An 18,947-nucleotide genomic window follows, 5' to 3' on the forward strand; every position below is an offset into this window, starting at 1 on the left:
TATTTTAGGGAGTGTAGAAACGTAGATAAGTGTGCTAACTGCTTTGGTACAGGCTACGCCGAGGTGTGAGAGTGAAGTGTGAACAGTCTTTCAATGTAAAAGAGAAAAAAAGAAGGAAAAGAAAGAACACAGCATGTGTCATTTGAATGCGCAATCAGTCTATACAGGAGAATCTGGGCAGCCAGGTTAAAAACTCAGAAGTGCCACAGCTCCCCCTAGTGGCAACGGCTAGGAAACAAACCACAGCATCACATAGTTCTCTTCTCAACCTCTTCTTTATTCAACAATTATGCCTACTAACCAGACTCCACCACGAAAGACATTACAATAAATAGAGAAGTTGCTGTACACATCATTTTTCGCCAGCAATAAAAGCTGTTCCATGTACGCAGTATTTACACTCTTCCAGGTATTTAAAAAAAATGAACATGGTTTACATTTTAGGCACATTTGTGTATCCTCTTGAAAACATGAGAATTGCAGAGATCGTAACACAAATATTTAACAGACAGCTGGAATTGCCCCCCACCCCACCCCCCAAAACAGGGGTGTTTCAGTCTCCATAAAAGCTGTATTAGATAAGAGCTGGTGAAATGAGTCGTCTCTGCCAAACCTACAAAAGCCCTGCGTCAGAGCCTGGGAACGTTCCAGATATGAGTGGCCAGCGTATCTGTTCCAAAAATATAGCAGGTTCTAGCAACATTTAATATACTCCGTTAATACTATTCAATACATATACAATACTTTACAATCTTAAAATACTTAATATTACCATCATTTTATGTTACATGGTTCATAGTAACTGTTACAGGCTGTGCACTACAGGTCCTATATACATGCCCATGGAATCGACTGTCGCCAATACAGACGGTCAGTCATCCACAGTTTGCAGTCTCCTCTGAAAGACACAATTCCACCGATTTCAAAAGTTCTGCATAATTCAAATATTAAAAAAGTCATTGAGTGGTTTGATGTGGAATGTGCCACTGTGGAGAAGTCAGTATTGTTCACAGTGGTGACATGAACCAGACGTCCGAAGCATTTAGTGCCTCTTAAAGAGCAAATATGATGGAAAACCAATTTTAGTTTGATGTGGTCTGTAAACTTACAAGTCTCAAAACATACTGGTCACTACAGTCCACATATGGAAGCCAATGTGCAAAAACAGCCTGTTTTGAAAGCAATCCATTAACCTATATCCACCTATTCAGTCTATAACAGCAGCCCTGTTCATTCATGCTGGAGTGCCTCAGCCTGGACTGCTTTTTGCATGAGGTATAATAAAGGACAGCCAATCAGAACAGAGGTCATTTACATGGTTACATTTACATCACAGGTAGTTATAAAAAACAGCCTGTTTAATTCTAAGGGATAAAGCGAGGTTGAAAAACGGTCACTTAGAGATGAATAATAACTACTTTTGGTTCTTAATCCCACAAAAATGATGTAAGTGGACCCCAGGGGGAAAAAATAAAATACAAGGAAAACGTAAAATATGGTGCACTTAAAGGTACCTGTACCTCACAGGAAGATGCTGCATAAAATGATTATGAATACATAGCACGCTGCCTGAGATGCTGTTTCACAACAGTTTTGAGATAATGTTTTGGCCTAAAATGAACTCTGAACAACCATTCACGGCAGAGAGGTACATGGAAGAAGTTGTATGGCAAAATGTTATCCAAAGAAAACTTTTTTTGGATTTACCACTAAAAGCTTGTTCTGGATAGTAAATAAAATGGCTATACTTGTGTTGTAGACATTGCGACCCCTGGTTCCTATCACCACCACTGTTAAAAAAAAATAATAATTAATAGGTTTCTCTACAGTGCACCATTTCACATCAAAGCACTCTGAATGACTGTTTACATCTCAACAACTGAATTATGCAAAAATGTTGAGAAAAAAAAATTGATGAAATTCCCCTTTAAACTCACAGACGGGACGCTGAGAGTTCTACTCTGCCGTCTCGCATGACGGGCATCAACAGCTGAAGGTGGCGACGAGAGAACAACAGAGAAAAAGCAACAGTGCCAATAGTAATGACAACCGTGAGCTGCTCTGACACGTAGGTGAGAGAAGGCTGTGACATGCTGGGTTGGAACACTAGAAATAGAAATACAACAGCCAGATGGAAAAAGGGCTTTCATTCACAGTACCGTATCATAGTGAGCCGTGGGTGCTCGAAACACAATAAATACCTCTGTGGTACTTAATATCAACAATTGTAAAAATAGACACTGCTCTATAGGGGAATGTTAAGTGTAAGAATGTATATTTTATACGTTCAAATGTATGGAAATCATTGGTCAAAAAGAAAAGGAAAATAAAAAAGGTTTGCAAGCGTTGTACCAACAAGGTCCGTGTACACATGGAATGCATCTGCAAGTGCCCTTAAAAGAAATCAATACGCTTTTCAATTTTAGGGATTAATCCCTGAAAAAGAATGAGTATGGCTACCAGCAAATTCAGACTTGAGACTCAGAACCTCAAAAAAATGAGGTAGCTTGCGATACACTTTAATGGAGGTGAGTGTGCAAAGATTTTCAATGAACACAACCATCACTTTCCTTCAAAAGTATAAAAACAATATTAAAAAAAAACTCTCTAAGCAAGAACATAAAAGTACCAAACGGTGAAAACTACCCAGCGTTAGACAAGATCATTAAACAGCTCTGCTTTATAAACCAGTTAAATAAACAGTGACTTGCAAGGTGAAGCAAAAATGCCAGAACTACTGCATAGAAACCTGATCTGCCTAAATGCTTCGTCAACATCAACAATCCTTGAGATTCTTTTATTGACCTTAACTGACCTGCTGCTCACAGTAACTATGTCAGGCTCAGCAATTCTATTAGCACCAAGTGTCTGACCTGCTGTGAAGTTCAAATAACAATGTAACTATCGATGAAGCTTGATTGATGTCGAGGGAAAGACTAGAATGACGTCCAAAACTGCACAAACCCCTCAGCGTTAAAATTCTATGTATTGTCACAAAAAATTTCTCAAGTTAATAAATAATAAATAAATTCTTAGTCGCTCTTCACTGGATATGTAGCTTTAAGGCTTGGTAACAGAAAGTCCCAGTAACTAAGATGAAGATTCAACGCAATCTCACTGATCATGGTAATATCATGGCTCTTAATCCAAAACACGATAAATGTACATATGAACACTTGAGTTCTATTAACTGAAAGAAAACTCCTAAAAGGAAAGTTCTGAGCATTTCCACTGACAGTAACCGTAAGATCAATGAAGTCTCAGCTCAAGCGAATCACTTTACTGCACTTTTGCCCATGAAACCTGACTTAAAAACACATCTGTACACATTCGCAAACTGCAGTGGTCCTCTGAAGCCACTCCAATCCGAGGTTTTCCAGAAGCCTGATTGCACGTTTCTACTCTGCTTCAGCTACAGCGCGTCGGATCCTGCTCGCCATCAAGCCCTTTACGAATTTATTTAGGTATGTTGTGGCGGAATAGAGTAAAAAAATGATTCATGGAAAACTTTGGTTCAAAACACTCAAGATTTAGGCAATAAACCTCTTCTTGATATAAAAAAAAACAATCAAATAAAAAATAAATAAATCAAAAATAAATCAAATCTCCAAGGAGGTTTTGGGGGCTCACTGGAACTGCTCCATACATCTGGAGGCTGGAGAGGAAGTTAAGGGGAGGGATTTTGTGCCCCGGTTTGTTTCATTTCACTCGTAGGGGCTTAGAGGGATTGCAGTCACACAGTGCTGTCCTCCAGCAGAGGCTCAAAGTCCTCGTCGCTGCCCGGCAGCGGAGTGTTGACGTGGGCTCCAGCCAGGCTGCCGCTCCCCTTGCGTTCCTGGCACATCTTTGCAGCCGCCGGCTGGTGCTCAGGGATGAAGAGCGCTACAAGGAACGCCACCAGGACCGTGCACGCACCCAGCAGGAAAGGAGGGCCTGGGACTACCACATGCTGGTAAATAGGATAGATAAGGGAAGTGTTTACAAGCAGTACAAGTTTGGGCACCAAACTATGTGCAGCATGTGCCTCAGGCTACTAACAGCAAAGTCTGAGTGGGCTACCCCCTGGTGATGACTATTACATCAGCTCAGTCAAGAGCAAGAGTTACCACCAACAGTCTGGTCCCAGAAAAGACTACACTTTATTTACTTTAAAACATCTTAGAGAACTGGGAGGAAGTGGAAACTGTTCTAGGAGAAAAGTTTTCCCATTTTAGGGAGGCTTATGTATCAACAGAAACAGTCCAAGCTGGTGTCGAAAGGATACTAACCTCACTGGGGGTCTGAAGAGGGATGCCATAGTCAGCCGGGATTGGTGCAATCCCACTCAGCTCAACGTTGAAGAGAAAGAAGATAAAGCCGTACAGTGCTGGGCCCAGGCCATTACAGAGGCCTCGGATGCCCGTGATCATTCCCTGCACTAGCCCTAAGAGAGGACAGAATGCAAGAGTTAGCTATAGCACACTGCGCTTTCATGTAACGCTACACTACCCAATTTTATATTACATCCGTCTGAGCTCAAATGGCCATGGAAGTGTGACCTCACCTTGTTGATCCGGGTCAGCGCTGCGAGATACGAGTGCACTCACTGCAGGGAAAGTAATGCTGGACATGGCAGCTACGGCTCCAGCTGCCCACATCATCCTAAATGGCACAGACAAAGATGTAAGACACAGATCGGTCACTTCAGGACGCCCTGCACAGCTTCAGCCCCGTCTCAGATCAAGAGAAACCACTGAACACAAGGCTTTCTCCTTCAGCACCATTTCCCCCCACTTGAAAAAGCTGGCTGAGCCATATTGGAACAGTCAATCTGATGACTTATGGAGATCGTATGACTCACCATGGTTCGGACCCAAGGCCATACCACGCGAGCTGGAGGATCTGGAATCCTAGTCCCAAAAGAACCGTGTTCTTGTTCCCAATGGTCCTCATTAGCAGAGTGAGAAACAGTGTCTGCCAAGAGGTCAAGAGCATATTAGAGCGCAGTGCAAACTTACAGTGGTTAGCATTTTAATGTACAGTATAAATATTCTCTCAGTAGATATTACAGCTAGACCAGGACATTATAATGGCAAGAAAGGATTATTTAGCCATTCGCAATGTTATGCTACACTATGTGCTAATATTACAGGAAGAAAAACTCTTTTTAATGCACTGAAAAAGATATGTGGCCAAAAGTATGTGGAGATCTGACCCTCACACCTATATGAGCTTGCTGGACACCCCATTCCAAAACCATAAGCGTTAATACGGAGTTGCCCCCCTTTTGCAGCTATAACAGCCTCCTCTCTTCTGGGAAGACTTTCCACAAAATTTTGGCGCATGTCCGTGAGACTTTGTGCCCATTCAGTCAAAAGAACATTTGTGAGGTCAGGCACTGATATTGGATGAGAGGCCTGGCTCACAACCAATATGCCAAATCATCCCAAAAGTGTTCAGTGAGGTTGAGGTCAAGGCTCTGTGCAGGCCACTGGAGTTCTCACATACCAAACTCATCAATGCGCCTCACTTTATACACAGTGATGCTGGAACATGAAGGGACCTTCCCCAAGTTAGAAGCATGTAATTGTCTAAAATATCTTTGTACACTGTAGCATTAACATTACCCTTCACTGGAACTAAGAAACCTAGCTCTAAACAAGAAAACACTCCCAGACCATTATCCCACCTCCACCAAACTTTACTGTTGGCACTACGCATTCTGCCAAACCCATTTTCATCCATCAAACTGCCATGATTCATCACTCCAGAGAACACATTTCCACTAATTTCACAAACTGACTTGTGGCCACGGTTGCATCCTATGACGATGCCACATTTAAAGCCACTGAGTTCTTCAATACAACCCACTCTAATGCCAAGGCTTGTTCATAGAGATTGCACAGCTATGCTTAATTTTATATATCTCTTAGCAATACATGTAGCTGAAACACCTGAACTCAACACTCAGGAGGGGAGTCCACATACTTTTGGCAACATAATGCATATTAAATACTTGGGCAAAACTGAAAATAAGGCCCACAAATATACAAATGACTAAGAAAATTGGTATTACTTCTGCTGCCATCTAACACTATGAAAAAATGCTGAGTTACACAGACGGAGCCCGTTAATGCTAATGAGTTCCGTTGTGTTGACAACCGAAATCTGTCGCAGAACTCTTATACATTAATCATCAAACTCTTCAGATCCGTTCTTTGTCAGTTTGCTTTATGGCCACTGCCACTGTCACTTCATTTACAGTTCACAGTGTCTTGTATTAGTCAAGAACATTATTCAAATTGCCTTCTTCCACACAGGTTTACTGACTTGCTGACTCACACCAATCCTTGCTCATATACCTTAACTCAGCTCTGACAATCCAAGCTTATATAAATAGTCTCATCTGTTCAATGAGTGCAAGTTTACCTTGTGCAATATTAGGCCATCAGTGAACACTTTAACAGGGCGCAAATCAATTACAACCTCAGCTTATTAAAGAGTAACTTTGTCAGACAATGAAGCAGCTCAAAATCCGTCACACACACATAATATGATCCAGCAGAGAATTTTTTTAATTAAATACCTGGGCCAAGATAGAGAGGATCCCCACCACCCCAATGAACACAGCGATTGTAGTGGGTGAGAAGTTAATGACCTGTGAGATGGAGAAAGAGAAAGAGAGATGGAGAAGAAGGGCTGTATCACTGCTCACAGACGCCGTCTGGAGAGAATCAAATGAGCTGGTTTTGACAAATAATAGCCCAACGCTCAGCTAAATTGAAGCCAGTGGATTCCGCCAACTCTGCTCACATAACATGAGACAAAGCTTTCCCTTACAAGGTTGTTAGCAAATAAACCACAATTCATTTCGGTTCCCTACAACATGGAATGAATTAGAAACTCTGCATGGTTGATTACTGAGAATACATAAAACCAAACATTGACATTTCCATAACTGATTTATGTGACCTGCTAGATATTTGATCCACTACTAGGAAAGTATTTAGAGAAAATTCAGGCAGTAAAATCTAACTGTAAAAATCAACTGACAGTGATTATTCTATATTCAGGTCACACCAAAATTTTACTGTCAGCAAGCATACAGTTTGCTTCACTCTAGCTAATAGTGCTGGGCAACATATCAACTATACTGCTTGATGGTGATTTTCATATTTAGCATTATTTTTAGCAATATATTTGACAGATAATGAGTACCACACCCATATATTGCCAATAAAATAGAACTGTTCCTGTTGCCAAACAGAGTGTTCTCTAATTGTGTCATTTTGTATACTATTCAGGACCTAAAACTGATCATTGTTTATCATTTACTGGGTGCTTCAGATTGAAATATAATGCAATACCATATCATAAATATATTTGAGTTGGGCAGTGTAACTATTTCAAAATGATGATGATATTGCAAAATCAGGATGTGTAAAATTTCCATTCTACATCTGACTGGCTAAATAAATACAAGCTAATCTCTCTAACCTTTTTTACCATACATGCTGCCAGAATGAGGTTTTTGCTTTTCACTTTTGTAAAGAACGTTTAGATTTGCTTAACTCTGCTGCACTGCTAGTCCCATTTTTAATGATTTTTGTTTATAAAAATGAGTTTCTGTGATGAACACATCAATAAGGGCTGACACAGAATGGATCAATTTGCATTACACTTGAGTGTAACAAGAGTGATGTAATTAGACTGGCAGGAATGTGGCGTAAGGAGGCTTGTCTAATTTAGAGCAGTAATATGCTCTCCTGAGTCGAGCTCAAACCACAATGTCCCATTTTTAGACAGAGTGATTTAGCCACTCTGCTACAGAGCCAGTTAGAAAGCACACAGATGCACAGCTACTATCTATGGCTAACCAGCTCTACTCTCCTAGTAGCAGCACTGTTTAACATTAATTGAATGACGTCTTGAAACTTGTGCACTGTATTTACTTATTTGGTGACCATGTAAATGAAGCACTTTTAGATTTTTTTCAGTTTTAAAATAATGCAGGACAAGATGACCAAAGTGTCATAAATGCTTTTGCAATTTGTAATTATGTACGTTTTCTCCTAGTTGTGCTACTAAGAGGTCTGACTGAGAGACTACTATTAGTTTTCTGTATTTTTTTTTTAGTACTGTATCCTTTGGTGTATGCATCTCTTTTTTGTATATTTCCTCTTGTTGATTGTTCATAAAAAGAAATCTATAAAATTGAAAAGAAAAAGAAAAAAAACAGGCTTCGTAAGACTTTTTTTTAACCAAAGAGTAGTCTGGAAGCATGGGTTCATTAACTTTATTAATTCCAACTTAAATATCATCTGATACAGAAATATAGTGATATCTTCAGAAAATATCATAATATTACAAATGTATCAATATCACCTAGCACCAGTAGCAAGCTGACCAAAAATGAGAAAAGAGTAGCAACCTAACAAAACCTTCCACACCACATAGAGAGGCAAGAGACTCACCTGTCTTAAATAGAGGAAGAAGCTGGAGTACTGGCCTGCCTCGGGCAAGTAGGACAGGAACACTGTTATACAGATGAGCAGCACAGTGGTGTCCTTCCCCACCTTCCTCAAAGACTGCAACAAAATTACAAATCAGCACACAGCACCGGGAACGTGTCCAGTATAGTGAAGTAGTCTGTACTGATATGAATTTTTCTCAAATGCTTTTTTTCTCCCCTTACAGCGAATGGATCTGCCTGCTCCCAGGAGATGGGGGCGCCCCAGGTGTTCAGCCTCATCTTGTCTGGCAGAGACTCAGGGACAGCCAACAGTATGAAGCATATATCAGCCAGGGCGATGAGCGTAGCCACCAGCACTACCAAATTATCCCCATAGTTTGCTGACAGGTAAGCCCCAATAGCAGGGCTTGTTACCAAGCTTGCTGCGAATGTGGCTGAGACCTACAGGAAGATTACATGAGAATTAGGGACGATACAACCAAATATAGGCTCATCAAATGCTATAAACAGAAATTAAATGACTAATTAAAGAAAGCAAAGCTATCAAAACAAGACCCAGCTGAAAACTCTGCTCTTTCAGGTCCAGCTAGATAGGTCAGCAAGACTGAATGTGGTCCTTCAAAAGAAGCACAACGTCCGTGAACATAAATATCTTTAAAGAGCATCACCGATCATCCTTCTACTGAGAATGGCCTACTTTTTAAACGCAATCAAGAAAGTCTCTTACTAGGCCATATGCAGTGCTCCTCTCCCGTTCCTCTGTTACGTCCGCTACATATGCAAAGATGACGGAGAAGGTAACGGAGAAGGCCCCCGACACAGAAATCATGGCAAAGTACCACCTGCAGATAAGTCAAAGAACAATAGTTGTTAATTTGTTGTACGTGACAGAAGTCATGAATCATGTATGATAAGGGTGCACAATACATCTGTAGCCAATACATAGGTTACAACTGATAACATTTTTGCTTAAAGGTAAGTATTTCCATTCTTTTTACAAAAAAAAAAAAAAAGGTCACTCAAATGGATGGTATAGGGATAATATTACAAGCTCACACACAGAAGTTCAGAAGTTCAGTTCCCCACCCAGGCAGGAACGCCAGTGCTATACGAGCATGAGTCCTTATTTATAAGAGGCCTAATACTACTCTGACCTATCATTCTACAAGCTTTATTTTATGATTTATTAATGAAATTTCTTGGACAACCTTAAACTACACATTTCAGCGTATGTGTAACTAATGATATCTTGCACCAAACATGAATTCTCAGACAGTGAAAAAAGCAACAGTATTTTACTCTCCCTCTGTTTGATTGTGAAAAACTTTCACTGGTGACATGAACTCACCAACCAATCACAGTCATCTCTGGTGTTGGTATGGCAACAATAAAGATGGATCGGCTGTGTCTCAGCAACTGGAATATATTCATGTCAAAAGGATCAGAATCTCCAAAAGCAGTTGAAACGGGGCTCAAACTGAGCTATGAAGTTATATGTGGAAACACTGAAAGGTGCAGCTTCTGAATGCTGCGATGAAGATCTCTGTGCTATTTTCACTTTTCCAAAATGGAAAATAGCCCAATGTTACCATTTGCCCATTCTGTGAGGAGCAAAGGATATCATACTTGCTCCTGAAGGTATTCTGCTGTTTGTTTTGAGCTTCATCATGTGTGGAGCTGCATCTCCAAAAGCAGCTCAAACTCAGAGGTCAAAGTTTTGGCTTCTGAATGAGGTGGTGAAACTCTATCCTACTTTCGCTAAGCCTTTTCCAATTATTACATAATCGCTTAATCGAATTTATTTGAAACGATCACAACTATTTGAGATGATCAAGTTATTTAAAACGACTGCAATCATTTTCATTTCTATTGTGCTGCAGCAAACAAAATGTGAATTGGGTGCATCGGTTGATGCAAATAAATGCAAATTAACAAAAAGAAGTGAATGCATTCACTGAGACATCATATGAAAGCAAAAAAACATTGTAACCACTAATCTGGCGTTAAGAAGGCACCACTGAGTAGTGTTTATTTCTCAGGTATGTAGCTATTTCTAATCTTTATCAGCATGCATGCTAGGAGAATTATTTTTTTTTGTTTGTTTTGTTTTTACTTTTGTGAAGAACATTTAGCTTTGCTTAACTCTACTGCACTGCTAGTCCCATTTTTATTGTCAATGTGACAAAAATGAGTTTCTGTGGTGAACATATCACTAAGGGCTGCAAGAGAGTGGATCAATCTGCATTACACCTGAGTAATGTAATTAGACTGGCAGGAATGTAGCGTAAAGAGGCTTGTCTAATATTAGAGCGGTAATATGCTCTCCTGAGTCTAGCTTGAAGCACAATGTCCCATTTTTAGACTGAGTGATTTAGCCATTCTGCTATAGAGCCAATTAGAAGGCACACACTGTGCTTTACATGTACGCTTTACAAGTGCTTTACATGCTTTAGTAGTTGTGTATCCTTTGCTTAAAAAAAGAGGTCAGTTATAGCTCTGTTACAGCAAAAAAAAATCTGCACTTGTTGCACGCCTGGGTAAACTTGTTTTTAGTCAAAGTATTTTATTCATAATTCAGCACTTTTCATGTTGTCCTTGCAATATTCAACAACTTAATCCAACATTCAACTGATTTAGCTTCATCATGGCAATGTAAAATTATGATCAATAGTCCATTTTTAAAGAATTTGAACCTGCCCAAAAGAACCAACACAAAAATGGATTACAGCATGAACTTTGTAGTTTAAAACTCAAAAAAGTACAATTATCGGTATCAGTAACAGAAGCAGTAAGATGTTAATTATAGGTTCAGCATTGAAATCCCTTATCAGATCATGCCTAATTTATAACCTCATGACCCATTAAATGAAATGAAGGCAGGACAGGATAATGGTAGAGATGGGCGGATATGCTGAGAGACAAACAGGACAGAGAGCACAAGAAGCATACCAAGGGCTGAGCCTCATCAGAGGGATTGGGGCACAGGTGAAGAACACTGTGACCAACAGGAAAGATCTCCTGCCCCAGACATCTGATAAAGCACCAATTAATGGAGCACTCATGAAAGACAGCAGGCCCTGGTGACACAAATCAGTCTTTCAGCAAAGAGAGCCAATGTAGGTTAAGAGACAGTCACCAAAAATAAATTACACACTTATCTCTCACCTTCACTCCCTGAATGAGGCCGTTCATCAGGAACGTGTGTTGTGGGAACGTTTCATGTAAAACCTAAAAGAAAAAAGAAGACAGTGAGAACTAATCCAGAACACTATAATGTAAGACAGCAACAGATAAAGCAAGAGAGAACAAAGGAGGATGGCGAGACTTACTGTAAGCATTGGAGTCGTAAGTAGTCCCCATGCAAAGAACTCAAGGAAGATGACAACCACGGCATGGTAGACACTGGGTTTCCCGATTCCCTGCTGCATCTGAGACACAGGCACCAATTATTAACATCTGAAGTTGATCTGCCAATGATCATCATCATCATTATTATTATTATTATTATTATTATTATTATTATTACAACCCCAATAAAGTTGGGAGGCTGTGAAAAATGTAAATAAATGCAAATGAACAGAATGCAATGATATGCAAATCTCATAAACCCAAACTTTATTCACAACAGAACATAGTACACATACCAGATGTTCAAGGTGAGACATTTAACCATTTCATGAAAAACATTAACTCATTTAGAACTTAATGGCAGCAACGCATCTCAAAAAAGTTGGGACAGGGGTAACAAAAGGCTGGAAAAGTAAGTGGTACGAATAAAAAAACAGCTGGAGGAGCAATTTGCAACTAACTCACATGACTGGGTATAAAAAGAGCATTTTAGAGAGGCAGAGTCTCTCAGAAGCAAAGATGGGCAGAGGTTCACCAAACTGTCTAAAAATTGTGGAACAATTTCAGAAAAATGTTCAATTAAAAATTGTGAAATTTTGGATATCCCACCATCTACAATACATAATATCATAGAAAGATTCAGAGAATCTGAAGAAATCCCTGTGCTCACGGCACAAGGCTGACGATCAATACTGGATGCTAGTGATTTTCGGGCCCTCAGGCAGCACTGCATTGAAAGCAGGCATGATTCTGTAGTGGAAAAATCACTGCATGGGCTCAGGAACACTTCCAGAAATCACTGTCTGTGAACACAGTTTGAAACGCAATCCACAAATAAGTTAAAGCTGCATTATGCAAAGAAGAAGCCAAATGTCAGCACGATCCAGAAACACCGCCGTCTTCTCTGGGCCAAAGCTCATTTAAAATGGACTGAGGCAAAATGGAAAACTGTTTTGTGGTCAGATAAATCAAAATCTGAAATTCTTTTTAGAAACCACATACGTCGTGTCCTGTGGACGCAAGAGGAGAGGGACCAGCTTGCTATCATGTTATTGATATTCAAAAGTCTGCATCTCTAATGGTACGGGGTTGAATTAGTGCCTATGGCGTGGGCAGCTTACGCAACTGGAAATGCACCATCAATGCTGAACAGTATATAGAGGTTTTAGAACAACATATGCTCCCATCCAGACAGCGGCTCTTTCAGGGAAGGCCCTTGCATATTTCAGCAAGACAACGCTAAACCACATACTGCATCCATCACAACAGCCTGGCTTCGCAGAAGAAGAATCTGGGTGCTGAACTGGCCTGCCTGCAGTCCAGACCTTCACCAATAGAAAACATCTGGTGCATCATGAAATGAAAAATCAAGACCCAGGACTGTTGAGCAGCTAGAATCCTACATCAGACAAGAATGGGACAACATTCCTCTCCCTAAACTCAAGCAACTCATCTCCTCACTTCCCAGGTGTTTACAGACTGTTGTTAAAAGAAGAGGGGATGCTACACAATGGTAGACGTGGCCCTGTCCCAACTTTTTTGAGAAGTGTTGCTGCCATCAAGTTCTAAAATCAGTTAATGTCTTTCATGAAACGGTAAAATGTCTCACTTTCAACATCTGATATGTTTCTATGTTCTATTGTGAATAAAATATGGGTCTATTTATTTACATTTTACATAGCGTCCCAACTTTTTTGGAATTGGGGTTGTATTATTATTATTAGTAGCAGTAGTAGTATTATTAGTATTATAACCTGCTCAAACTTATCAGTTATGAAGCTGTTTTGCTTGTCGAATAATCACTTGTCCTAAGAGAACAGCTCTCACAACTAACAGCTCTCTACACATACAGGACACAAATTCAAAACATTACAATTTACACATGTATTTACCAAAGAGAAAATTTATGAGTCTCTCAACAGCAATAATTTATTCACTTTCAGCAAACAAGATACATAAATCCATGCAATGTGCATGGCTACAAGTTACTTTCAGCCTACCTTCTCCCTATATAAGCTACAAATACATTATTCAAGTCAACCTGTCTTGTGCTTTAATGATAAATGCCGCTTTTCTGCAATCTAGACTCAACAGTTTGGCAAAGAGAAGAAAATGCAGAAAACTGTGAATAAGCAGTCAACAGTTTGGCAAGTGAATTACATAATGGTTGCAGACATCCTACAAAAAGAACCAGATAAGATTTTACATGACGATACTTCCACAGGCATTTTCTTGACAGAAAGCATTCAACCGTTTCAAGACACCACTTGCAGACTTAGATGGTGTTCTTGTTATAAGGGTCAAAACATAAACAGTGCGAGAAATTCAGAGAAAAAATACCATTTTGTTTTATGTGACCGAAAACTGAGCAACACACCTATTTTTCTAAACACGAAACATATTAAATGACAATAAAATGGTTAATAATGAAGATCTACGTTTGGATGAATCAAGCTTATAGCTGGTCACAGCATCTCCCGGTGGGTATTTTTAAACCTCTTTTTGGCACAATGTAGCCTGAGGATGACGTTTCTGCACAACACCGGTTCCCTGAGAAAAGCATATTTTTGTCATTTTTCATCCACTCAGAAAAATGATTCACATCTGCTGGAGTGTGACATTAATTTTAACCTTCAGTATCATATAAATGATTTGTATGCCATGAGAAATTGGTTAAATATGTATGTTGCCCACAAGCAACACTGTGTGACTGTGGAGTGGGTACAGCCACATTGAGTGAAGTTTTGAGAAAATATCTCAGTTACGGCATTGTTTTTCATTTACAACGATTTTTCTCTTATTTAGAATTTTGCATTTTTATTTATTTGGGGAAATATTAATATTTAAAGTATAGACAATATTAGTGGATAGAAACCCAGTCCAGTCATGTAGCTGTCAGCACACAGTATGAATATACCACTGTCATCCATTTTGCTTAGAAAATGAAAGCCTGATTACTTGCAAGAAATCCTGATTACTTGAAAAGCATCTGACTCTTAAGGGTTTTGGCATGGCTTTAAATGTGACTTGCTTTTAAACGACTACTTGGTGTGCAAGAACTCAAAACATTATTTCAAAATGTTGCATCACGGAAACAGCTTTTTTAAAAACAACATGACAACATGGTTTTGGTCTCTCTCTCTCTCTTTTTTAAAGATCAATAAATGGTATTGTTACATTCCAAATTTCAGATACCTAGTTTTCATGACCCTCTGTATTGTTTCCTCCCACTGTCACACAATGTTGCCTCAAGGCAACATAGCCAAAAAGAACTCTAGGACACATTTTCAAAAAATAATGTTTTCAAATTTTCAAATCTTTTTAAATATTTAAATCAATAAAATACATTTTTAAAATTTTTAAATCATGGTTATTCAAGCAAGAAAAGTGTTTCAAATACAGGTGCACAATCAGAATCAACCAAGATCAGGACAATTTTTTTTTTTTACATCAAATTCAGCCAAGTTATTATTTTTACTTTGCAGATCTGTCTTGGCATTTTACATATTTAATGCCAGTTTGGCTTGTTAAACAGTAAATAATGTGATTTATGATACAAAGTTGGCTGACAGAAAGTATCGAAATTAGTGTGCTTCTTGCGTTCATTTAGCCCAAACAGTGTTTTGAGTATTTAAAATAGGGATGGACAATAATAACTGAATCATAACGTTATCGGCAATGGCATAAATCAGACGTTTAAATGTGATCGATATTTAAAACTGATGTTTGATGATGTATTTATCGTAGTCTGTGATAGAACATTTAGGCGATGTTGGGCTACAGCATTAAAACGTCTGCATTTTATCAATTTTACTGCATAGAAATACATTAGAATTTGTACATTTTATTAATGCTTATGAGTCTGCATCGGTAGATATGTACATGAAAAACAATAGATATGGGCATCAGCTCACAGTTGCTATATTGGTGGATCCCCATCGGCCTACAGCCGATTTGGCAGTAAAAGGAATCAGCATTGTGCTCCTCTAGAACAGAAAATGTTTGTAAACACTGCTCTCATAATGTGCAGGTTAACAGTAGCTCAGTCACTGTCATGGACGAAACGTATAGATTAAAATTTTAAAACGAGAGGGAGGGAGGGAGGGCAGAAACACACTCAGGGAGTCACGGGGGGTTACACACACCGGCCTTATGCATGTATGCATGATTTCAGCGGGAGGCTTTATGACAACAGACTGCATTTAACACACTCACCTTGGTGTTGCTATACTTCTGGGGACCTAACACTAACCTTAACCTCAGTAACTAAAAGGCAACGTTCCAGCTCTTTTACTTTTTTCCAAAAGAAAGATACATTTAAGGTGAAAACAGTACATTTTCAGGTAAGGACCAGCAAAATGTCCTCACTTGACAAAGCTGTCATGTTGTCCTATCATCATGAGGACATTCGGTCCTCACAATGTGCCAGAGACAAGACCGTGCACACACGCTCGCAGCTTCATCCGTGTTACGTAACACTGAGCGCCGCTAGGATGCTAATGCTAAAAGGAAAACGCGCACCAAAACAAACGTTAAGACAATCTTAAAAATGTCGCTAAATATCTAAACGAACACTCGTAACAGATAAATGTGCATTAATAACACGGCATGACGCTCGATATGCGGGTACATCTTGTGACATTTGCTGACAAAATGCGGAGCGAAGTTTCAAAATGGTGACTGGAAAAAAAGCTAGCGTTGGCTAGCCAACCGGCTAATGAGCCAACGTTCATTTTACATATTCGGTCTTAGCTTTGTTTCCATTTAATGCCCATTAGCACAAGAAACTAGCTAACTACCTAGCCAAATGATCCTAATTCTGTATAAATTTTAAATGTTAGTGAGTTATTGTCGGTCAGGCTTTGGCTGAATTTTCCCGTTCCACCTTAACCGGTGCTGCATGTACATTCGGACGCCTCAGGTGCCAGAATGTAACTGCCGCACCAGTTAAGGTGGAACGGGAAAATTCGAGCAAGAAGCTGGCGAATAGGACGCCAACTCCAGCCTCGTCACCGCTACACAAACCAGTGATGGAGCTAACAGGCTAAGCAGCTAACTGAGGTTTACATTATCTCTTCAGACCAAAATAACACTCCTAACGTGCCATTCGTGAGGTTAACAGCGTGTTATGTCTTTGCTTACCGGGTTGTCATCGTTCATTATTATTCTTTTGACCAGCACGACGCGATTCGTCTGCTTCGGCTCTTTCCCCGTCTGGGCCATCTCATCACATCTCACAGGAGTCACATAAAACCCGTGCTGAGTGCATATCTTCGGTCCTCCGGCTCCTTCCAGGATGCCTCCCTCGTTTTAGCCTGAACAGGCTGACCGTTTCGCTAATTTGTTTCCACCGGAGGCTCTAAACTGGGAAGATCTGAGGTAGCTAACAGCGGAGGTAACGTTGCAGTCTCCGGTCAGTGGAAACAGCGCCTCCACAGATTGCAGTGAAAGCTGTTCCTGAGTCAGTCGACAGCTGGGAGTCGATTCCAAAAAGAGTCGATTCTCCGATTCCAGGCTTTTAGAAACAGGGAATCGACTCCAAAGCGTCGCACTCGATTCCATACAGATACGTCAACGTTTCAGGCCATCAATCATAATACTGTACTATGCAGTTAATATTTTACTTTTTATTTCAACAGATCTCTTTCTTTATGTTTTGATCTCGAAACTCACTGTGTGGAATCGAGTCTTGAATCGACTCTCATCCTTTGAAATCAGAGTCGGAGGAAACGAACCCCTCTAGACGTCAGAATGCGTGGGAGGCGTTATTTTATTCTCCTGCGTACTTTCCGACTAGCCACGCCTGCGGCGCCATGATTGGCTAATAGCTCACCCTCATAAGCAGCTCGCCATTTTCAGCCAATCATCACGTAGTCTACGTCACATCATTAGCCAATCCTAGCGCAGGAGGCGGGGTGTTTCGGAAAAGACGTGGGAGAAAATAAGGCGCGCTGGAAGTAACGGTTGCGGGAAGAGAGATTTCAGTTCCTCTTTTATTTCATCAATAAAGATAAAGACAGAAAAAATAAAAGAATAAAAATAAAGTAAACAATAACAGAATAAGTACAATATCTAATAAAAGTGGAAGTAAATATAGTCTTGCTCGTAGGTTTACGTCCCCCTGGCTGAATTTATAAGATATTTACCTTGTTTGAAACAATATGAGTGATCATAGACCTGTAGTCGTGCGTCATTCTGTAGTCCGCGTTATGCCCATATTAGGAACTGCGGATCTAAACTCCTTTTCTCTACTGCCAGAATGAATGGCAGAATGATATTTGAGAGAAGAATATTCACAGGACAAAATGTATCAGCTTTGGAACATTTCTGATTATCGCAGGAAGCAACAGAGGCCATTTTCAAAAACTCTATTCATTCTTCTCATAGAGAAATTCCTTTTAGACCAGGTGTTCCTTATATGGGCATTATAGCGTGGCACCCACTACAAAATGATGGCGCGACTCAGTGGTCTATACCAAACACATTTCTTTTATGCAGTAATGGCAAACAGATGAAGCTATTCATCGTCAGAGAAATGTGCATATATTAAACATAATTAGTGATTGCACATTGTAAAGCAATGCACAATGCTATTGTTTTTGAATTTATATTCTTCGTCTTCTTCTTCTTCTTCTTCCGCCAGATTTTTGTCCACTAACTTGTCCCACAGTTTTTGAGATATTAACACTGTTTTAACATCGGAATGTTCAGTCTGACCGGGAATGGCGTGTTTGTATACAGCTTTTTGATCGGACATGCATTTTTCATACAATCATCATTAATTAACACATTTTTCCAATAGGAATAAATGGGGGGCAAAATTTGTGCACCCAGCTTATGTCATAATGATCCCATAATGAGTCCATTAGAAACACTCAGTCAACCATGTGACATATCATAGCAACCACCAGCAACCACCTAGCAACCCTCCAGGCAACCACCTGGGATATGGTTGCAATAACCTAACAACATCCTAGCAAGCACCTGGAATATCATAGCAACCACCTAGCAACTCCCTAGCAACTGCCTGGCCCACCATAGCAACCACCTGACATCACCCTAGCAACAACGTGGGATACCATAGCAACCGTCTAGCAACATCCTAGAAACCACTGGAGGTACCATAGCAACCATTTAGGATACCACA

General features: G+C 39.9%; 1 protein-coding gene across 1 annotated transcript; it reads right to left on the minus strand.

Annotated features, from left to right (window-relative positions):
- Positions 1-256: 256 nt before the first annotated feature.
- On the minus strand, positions 257-17,253 carry mfsd14ba (major facilitator superfamily domain containing 14Ba). The gene is made up of 12 exons (XM_036594498.1): positions 16,943-17,253; positions 11,782-11,880; positions 11,618-11,680; positions 11,402-11,529; positions 9,180-9,294; positions 8,675-8,893; positions 8,454-8,567; positions 6,566-6,637; positions 4,841-4,953; positions 4,544-4,641; positions 4,269-4,423; positions 257-3,949 (listed from the first exon to the last, which is right to left on the minus strand). Exons 1-12 carry the CDS (start codon positions 17,021-17,023, stop codon positions 3,734-3,736), a joined length of 1,473 nt encoding a protein of 490 aa, XP_036450391.1. The 5' UTR covers positions 17,024-17,253; the 3' UTR covers positions 257-3,733.
- Between the last annotated feature and the right edge of the window lie 1,694 nt (positions 17,254-18,947).

Source organism: Colossoma macropomum, unplaced genomic scaffold, assembly GCF_904425465.1.
Source record: "Colossoma macropomum unplaced genomic scaffold, Colossoma_macropomum, whole genome shotgun sequence".
Taxonomy (NCBI): domain Eukaryota; kingdom Metazoa; phylum Chordata; class Actinopteri; order Characiformes; family Serrasalmidae; genus Colossoma; species Colossoma macropomum.

Bases quoted from the DNA above. Each gene is read 5' to 3' on its own strand.
- mfsd14ba (XM_036594498.1), bottom strand. From the start codon at position 17,023: ATGGCCCAGACGGGGAAAGAGCCGAAGCAGACGAATCGCGTCGTGCTG. The intron at 6,638-8,453 runs GTGAGTCTCTTG...TCCATCTCACAG, and splicing joins TCTTCCTCTATTTAAGACAG to GTCATTAACTTCTCACCCAC. The intron at 4,424-4,543 runs GTGAGGTCACAC...GTCCTCTCTTAG, and splicing joins CGCTGACCCGGATCAACAAG to GGCTAGTGCAGGGAATGATC.